The following is a 7,816-nucleotide window of genomic DNA, read 5'->3' as shown; positions in this document are numbered from 1 at the left end:
GATGGTCTCTCTAGTCAACAGCATTTTGCTCTCACTGCAGCAAAGTAAAATCTGAACAAAATCTTGTTAATTCCTCTGTCTCCTACAAACCTCATCAACTCATAGCTGGTAAAAATTAATGTCTTCTTTATTTGTACTGCTGGTACTTGGAAAAAGTATAAGTAGTAGCAGGCTCATGGTTATTTAAGTATGCACTGGCAAAGATTACTCAATACAGAGTCTAAGCAGGAGAGAAAAGAACAGAAGAAAGTAGAGTAATAAGAAAAGTTCTCTCTTACAGGCAAAGGGGAGGGGAGTACAGCCTGAACAGCTCTCTTCCCCAGTAAGTAGGGTTTCTCAGAGGTATAAGCAGAATGTCAGAGAAAGACACACAGTCAAAACAGCAAGCAGGATTTCAGCTAGGATCCAGAGTCAATATATCTGCAAAGACTCCAAGCTTGATGTGAACTGGATTAAGCTGAAATGATGGGAAGACAGGAACAGCTCCATGACATTGTCTGACAAATCAATCGATCATGATTCTTTCTAAGATATATGAGATATATTATGCTTGTCCATGAGGAATAGCTCAATTATGTTCTGCCCATTTCTTGAAACAACTAGACAGCCTTGTTATTCTGAAAAAACAAAGTTACACAAACACTTAGCTCTAACAACTTCTGCTCCATACAACTCTGTTTGACACATAGCAAGCAGGTTTAAAGCCCCACATCTTTCACCACCTTTGCAGATCATTAACATATAAACCAAATTAAAGGCAGGCCTTATAAAATTAAGAAGCAAAAAAAGGCCTCAAAGAGAGGAAACTCAGAGGAAACTCTACAAAAGAGGATTTTTATTTGGAAAATCCCCCAAACCTTTAATCAAATCTCCAGTAAGAGTTGGTTTATAGTCGGCAGTTTAGTTCCTTTCTTAATTTTGGGATGATCTAGCGATCACAACAGATATTTGACATGAAAGCCTATACCTGAGTGTTCTTAGCTGACTACACCCTTGCAGCATAAAGAAAGTTTATTATAATATGTCTCTTGCAGAAGACAACAGTGCACTTGAGTGAAGAGGTGTTTCGGCAGGTCTGGTCTGTCTCACTAAGATTTCATTTGCAGAAGAAAGATGAAGTAGACTCTTGTAAGAGAGACTCTACCCAAAATACAGTCGAGTTTGTTTACATAGTGCAAGCTTCGTCTAAAACTTAATTCATAAAAATCTGTCTTGTGCACTGAAATCGCCAAAGTGATATTCTGAAAAACCTGAAAGATGTTTTGGGGATGTACTTTATGCACATAAAGCATGCTGAGATTTTCAGATGCAAATTAAGAAACAAAAATTGTCTATAAAATGACTGAAACAAATGCATTTTAAATTAAGATAAGCAGGCCTGATAAAGGAAAAAGGAGAAAAATTCTTCATAAGAATTGCATCAAAATGGTCTTAGAAGCAAGGAAACCCGTCAAAGAAATTTCAGAAAATTTTTGTATCTTCAAATCTATTCCATTATCTTCTCTGTAAAATGCATTTAATAGGAAAATATGTAGACATCGGGTGCCCGTACACAAGTGCTGAGGCTGCTCTGATGCACTGGAATTCCAGCGTGTTGGAGCAGACTTGATTAAATCGAGTCAGCTGGAGTGTGGCAATTTCTGTGCCCAGCAGTCGCCTAGGTCTTGTGTATCAGTGTCCCTGTGCTTAAAAATGGCTGTGTAGGAACTTGAACTAAGGCTTATATGAGCCTTAGTTCAAGTGCCCCACTGCCATTTTTAAGCATGGGAATGCTGATACAGAAGATGTGATGGCACTTTGATTAGACTAGCACTTGAAACTGCTCTCAATAATGCACCACCTTCCCCCACCCCCAGACCACGTGTAAAAGTGCCCATTGAGATTAAGTATTGTACCTTTTAACATCCCTGTGAATATGATTGTTTTCATGCAAAAAGTTGATGCCATTTGCTGTACCGTGAGAAATTTTGCATCTTGTACTCCAGGGAATTGGTGCTGTGTCATCCTTAAATGAGAAAGGTAAAAGTACAAAGTATGTTCAGTTAATAAAGTGGGCTTCTATTGATGGAGATGGATCCTTTTTTGGTGTGTTCCTTTATTCCTTACCTATTATATCAATTTCTCTTCTCCACCAAGAAACCATTTACTTGTACATAAAAAAGCATTTATCTGCAAGGGAAGTCTGAGCCATAATTAGAAGATGGATGATAGAAGTCCCTCTACTGCTGCTTAACTCCTTAAATGGTTGTTCAAAAGTCACCTCATACCAAAACTATAGGTATCGTCTAGACTTTTCAAAAGAACTGAAGTTGCCTACCTCATGAAAATAAAAAAGCAAAGACCTTAACTGTTAGTGTTCATGGGGCTTGTCTCCTCTTGGATCACAAAAAGGAAGGTTTTAAGAAACTGGAGCTTCTAAATGCAGGAATCAGCAACTGAGGTATGAAGACTTAACTAAGAAAAAGCCTACCTCTGCAATTTCCAACACTGATGTTCTTCCAAAAAAACAAACAAAACCCACACACAAAAATATTCTCTCTCTCACTTGTACATCTATCATCATTCCACTTGAGACCAATTCAGTTCTGCACTAAATGGATAGAAGACATTTTGGATTTTAACCATCTTTTGCTACTCAGCAACTCTATATGACAAAAAATTATGTCCAGAAAGTTGGTTTTGGATCCTGACCACCTTAAAGCACACAGTTTGGCAATAGTTGATCAGAAAAAAATAATAATATCCTAAGTGACCAATAGGAGATGGGATAACTAAGACGTGACTTTCAGTTGAGACAAACTCAATTGTATATATTTATATTTATATTTAAAGTGACAATCCTGTATTTTGTCATTTTTCTTGCATAAACTTCCAAGAAGTTTAGTTCTGACATTTCTACAGCTTTCGGTAAGATTTTTACTACATAACACTTATCTGAATCTTTACTTGTGCAGCAGTATGTGGATTTGTCAGGTTTATTTTTATTTCCCCATTTTATATTTAAGACTTGCATTACGCTGTTACAAACTGTACTCTGTATTGATTTTTGACCATGTAACAACAGACAGCAAAACTGCAAAAATCCACAGAATCAACATCATATCTACTTTGCCTGAAGCAAATTGTGCTAGTCAAACAGGCTTTATCAACATGAGTTGAAGCTAATGCTCCTTCATTAAAGGCTACAGACCAGGGGAGAACAAAATACAGTCCACAGCAGATTCCATTTCCCAGAAGCCCTGATGGGGCTGCCACTGCTAGACCCAACCCTGCTGCCCAGGCACTCCAGCCCATCCACCCCACACCCACTGCAAGGGGCAGGACCTGTGCAGGCGGGGCGGAGAGCCAGGTGGCTGGGATGGGGCCGCAGCTGGGAGTCGGATGCCAGGGAGACCCCAGGATCTTGGGGCAGTGACAGCATGGGTCTAGAGCTGAAGCCCTGGTTCTGCAGATGGGTGTGCAGGGAGTGCATTGTGGCTCTGCCCCAGCCCCCAGCTGTCACAGCCCTGCAATCCCAGGGTCTCCATGAAGACTGGCTGGGAGCCACATGGGCAAAGTGTGTGGCTGGGTGGGAAGCTGCCTGGGCCAGGGCCGCGTGGCAGTGACAGCACAGGGCTGGGGCCCAGTGCAGAGCCATGATCCGCTCCCTGCACACCCCTGCCCATTGAACTCATGCCTGTTGCAGGTGTGTGCGGGCAGCAGATCATGGCTTTGCTCTGCCCCTATGCTGTCACTGCCCTAAGACCCAGGGTAACCCTGGCCCTACCCATCCATCTCATTCCCAGTTGTGGCCCCATGCCAGCCACCTAGTTACGTGCCCTGCCTGTGCAGGTTCTGCCCCCTGTGGTGGATGCAGAGCAAATGGGCCAGGGTGCCTGGACAGCAGGGCTGGGTCTGGCAGTGCTAGCACCAGCGCTACTGGTGCTGCCAGGAAAAGGAGTCTGGCCACAGGCCGGATCTGCCATTTTGCCCACCCCTGGCATAGACAGATGAACAAGTTATACCAGGGGAATGTGAAATGGAAGGGAGAAGCAGCACAACATTTACCAACTCCTATATCTGTAGCACGTTGTGTGTGGAGCAGCTGAGAGGGCAGGGGAAACAGCAATTAATAAGTTCAACAGAGGTATGCCATCCCACTTTACCTTCTCCTAAGCAGCGGTAAAATCTGGACACACAACGCAGTAACTGCGGACTTGCTAATGGATTGTAAGGGTCTCCCACCTCCATCTTTGACCCAGTACGATTTGTCTGTCCATACCTATAGGTTTTTTCCATTTGGTTCATAATATTTAAGAGTGGGGACATTTATTTTCTCCAACACCTCTCACTTATTGAGCTGTGCAGGGAAAACTGACATGAAGTCCCCCTCCTTTCTCCAGCTCAAGCCACTCTTAGCTTTACATGGAAAAGTGAATGGCACAAGCAAGTGCTCAAGTCTCAAAGAGAACCAGTTCAATCATACAATTCTCCAGAACCACAAACTAAATAAACGTGTTCCCCCATGCACTCACTAGGGCTCTAATAAATGACTGAAGATATTTTTTGAGCGTAACAGAAAGACATCTGTTCTCCTCTTTCCTAAGAGGGTCTGAGCCATCCTGTCTATCCTTCAGTCAACCACTGCTTTACCTAGCTCCCTCCTTCCTTCTGATGATGCCTGAGTTTGCAAGGAAAATAAGCAACAGATTTGCATACTCTGCCAAAAAAACAGCCTAGTCTACAAACAAACCAGTACCAATTCAGTTAAAAAAAGTGCAAGCTTGGGCAGAGGCGCTCTTAGGGCATGTCTAAATAGCCAAGTTGCACTGGTTTAAGTCCACTTGTTTAAGTGCCAGCTCAGCAGCAGCAGCAGCGGTGGAAGTGGCTGGGCAGACAAGTTAACTCTTCTCTGTCTGCTCCCTAGGGACAGACAACAGGCAGCCACAAGTAAATGGGGGAGGAGGAGCGCTGGGGCAGTAGAGGGCAGGAGGGAACCTTGAGAGGCATGGGGGAAGCCCTGGGGGCAGAGGACAGGGGGGAAACCTGGAGTGGGGGTGGAAGGACTCTTACCTTTCAGTCCTCCAAGCCTTTAATGGCCTGAACTTGTGACTGCCCCAAACTTGAGCTAGCACTAACACTGATCAACATATGTGCAGCTCACAGTGTAACATATAACGAGGCCCTAGATTGTCTGCTTACTGACTACAATTGGTTAACTAAGTCAGTTTGAAGACACTTACTTAAAACTAATGCAAGTCTTCTAGTAGACTACACTGGAAATTGCAGTCCTAGTAGCAATGTCACAATTACCTCACCTATTTCAGATCTACCTGTAAGGTCTGTTTAAAAATGTGATACTAGTTCTTTGATAATTATTTCTCAAGATAGATGCAAAGAAAATCAGTTCCAGTTAACCAGATCAGAAAAATGCAATTTCAGGTCTATTTTTATTTCATTGTTTAGGAGTTTATTAATTTATCTTTGATGGTTATTTTATTAATAACTCACTATTGTTTTAGAGTCTTCTAATGTGGAGGTACTACACCAGGGCTGTCCAGCTGGTGGCCCATGGGCCATATGTGGCCTAGGGACATAAATATCATTAAAAAAATATTTGTTTAGCCTCCTCTAATTCTATTGGTTAAACAATTAACCAACAACACAGCAGCTCCCACATAGCTCCCAGGGCCTTTGACTGGGATGGGGGGGGAGGGGGGAAGAAGGAGAGGAGGCAAGCCAAGCCAAGCCAAGCCCACATAGTCCAGGTGCAGCCCTGCCCTGGGAGGGAGTGAGCACCTGTAATGAGCAGCTAATTGCTTAACTGACGAGTCATTAGGCTGCTCCTTGTTTTCCTGTAGCTATGGGTATTAGTCCCCTTTGGCCTTCCCCCTCCTCTCCTTCTTACTCCTCTCTCCCTGCCCTGCTGCCTTCTGATTCCTGCTGTGGCACTATGCGGCTTCCCTTCCCCCCCTTCCTTGCCAGACTGTGCTGGCCCCAAGCTAAAGGATAACCAGAAAACTAATTGGTTATCACTGCACTTATCAATTAAACTATTAAGTAGGGGTACACCGATAAGAGATTTTGGGGGTCAATACCAATAACCTATTTTTAAGGAGACTGATACCAATCAGATTTCTGATACAGCTGCATGCAGCTGGTAAGTCTGTTGTAGTGGAAGGGGAGGGGGGAGGGAAGGGGCATGGTGAGGGGCCAGATCAAGGCTCCTGCAGTGGGGGAGAAGTGGAAGTGGGGCTGGGGCTAATGCTGCCCAGCCGGGGTGGGGTGGGACACAGCTGCCACATGTCCAGGGGGCACTGGGTGGGGAGCGGGGTGCACGCACCCTGGGAGGGTTTGGGGTGGCATGTTCCCTGAGACTGGCATGGGGCAGGGCAGACTGTAGCTGCAGGCTAGGGTGGTGCCAGGCTCTTCCCAGCGGGGGCTGGGCCGGGCTGCATTTGGGGCAGGCAGTGGTGGCACTGGGAGGAGGGTTATGGGGGGGCCTGCAGCCACACCAAATTTTGCCCCCCTGTAGCCCACCCTCCCAATGCTGCTGCTTGCAGCAGTAGCCCACCATGCCCTGCCCAGCACAGACTGGGGGCATGTACCCCACTATACCCTAACCCCGTATCCCTTACACAAGCCGTGGTTCTGTCCTGTGCCCCGTCCCACCCCAGCTGCGCAGTGCCTGCCCCACTCCCTCCCTCACCGTAGGGGGGAATTTTTTGCTCCCCCCAGGCCCTTTCCCCTTCCACCACAACAGATTTACCAGCTGCACACAGCTCTCCAAGCTACCAGGCTATGCTGTAGCTGTGCATATGCACAGGCATTTATCAGCCAAATTACTGACCACAAAAGGCCAATTTCCAATACAATCATTTATTTATTTATTTATTTATTTTTTACATCGGTGCTGATCTGATATTGGCCTGATGTCTTGGTGCACCTCTACTATTAATTGTTTAAGCTTTCACATCCCTAATGTGGCCCATGAAGGATTAGCATGCAGACTGTGGGCTCCTGCCCATCTACCACTGGCACCATTGCTCTGGCTGCTCTGGCTACCATGGTCTCCCTGTACCTCCTCCAGTTTTTGCTTCCTGACACTGCCCTTGGGGATGGGGTAGTGCAATGTACTGGGAAGGGCTTCAGGGAGGGGTCCATGTGGTGCCAGGGGAGGGGAAAAAACAGGCTCCTTGCCCTGCCCAAGTGGCACATGCAGTAGGAGAAACTGGGTTGCTTATATGGCAAGAGTAGGGCCTGCCTGCCTTAGCCACACAGCATGCAGTAATGAGGAAGCCAGGCTAGCTACCCACGCTGTGTGCATGATGGGGGGGGCTGGGCTGCCTGTACAACAATGCAGCAAGGTGCTTGCAGGTCCTGCACTGTGCAGCCTGGTGTTGTGCAGTCTGCATGGCATGCAGCACCTCCGCCAGTCACAAGCTGGACAGCCCCATACTACACTATAGTAAGGATGAAGGTATGCTTATATAGTGCAAAATTGAATCCTCAAAACCCATGAAGTAAGAAATATTTCTTGCCTTGTACGAACTGTAAATTAGATCTGTAAATAAAACTGACATTTCTAACTCAACTCACCTCACATTTCTTTTCATGTGTACAGGGTACACCTGGTCAAAAGGTGACATTATTTTTTAGTAACTAATAACTCAAGAATACAAGCTGAAGTATTTGCATAAAACAAAAAGAAAAAATTTACTTATAAAATTGCAATTTCTATATTGGCTAATCAAACAGTAGAAGTTTTGTTTTTTCACACAGTTTCTGTAACGGACTTCAACTGTCTGGGAGTTACGATAGATGTCACAAGGGCATT

At 45.2% G+C, this 7,816-nt stretch overlaps 1 protein-coding gene across 7 annotated transcripts in view; it reads right to left on the bottom strand.

Moving 5' to 3' along the window:
- The window catches only part of IRAK4 (interleukin 1 receptor associated kinase 4), a 56,953-nt gene that overhangs the window by 19,096 nt on the left and 30,041 nt on the right, over positions 1 to 7,816 (bottom strand). For all 7 annotated transcript variants that reach the window (XM_019514608.1, XM_019514609.1, XM_019514603.1 and 4 more), the window contains one exon: positions 1,896 to 2,005. In XM_019514608.1, the coding sequence (XP_019370153.1) occupies positions 1,896 to 2,005 (110 nt within the window). The remainder of the gene's footprint in view (positions 1 to 1,895; positions 2,006 to 7,816) is intronic.

The sequence above is a fragment of the Gavialis gangeticus genome, unplaced genomic scaffold (assembly GCF_001723915.1).
Source record: "Gavialis gangeticus isolate Ggan-Ray unplaced genomic scaffold, GavGan_comp1, whole genome shotgun sequence".
NCBI classification, from domain to species: Eukaryota; Metazoa; Chordata; order Crocodylia; family Gavialidae; genus Gavialis; species Gavialis gangeticus.
The sequence above is the reverse complement of the archived record's forward strand: the minus strand, read 5'-3'. Positions and strand labels throughout refer to the sequence as shown.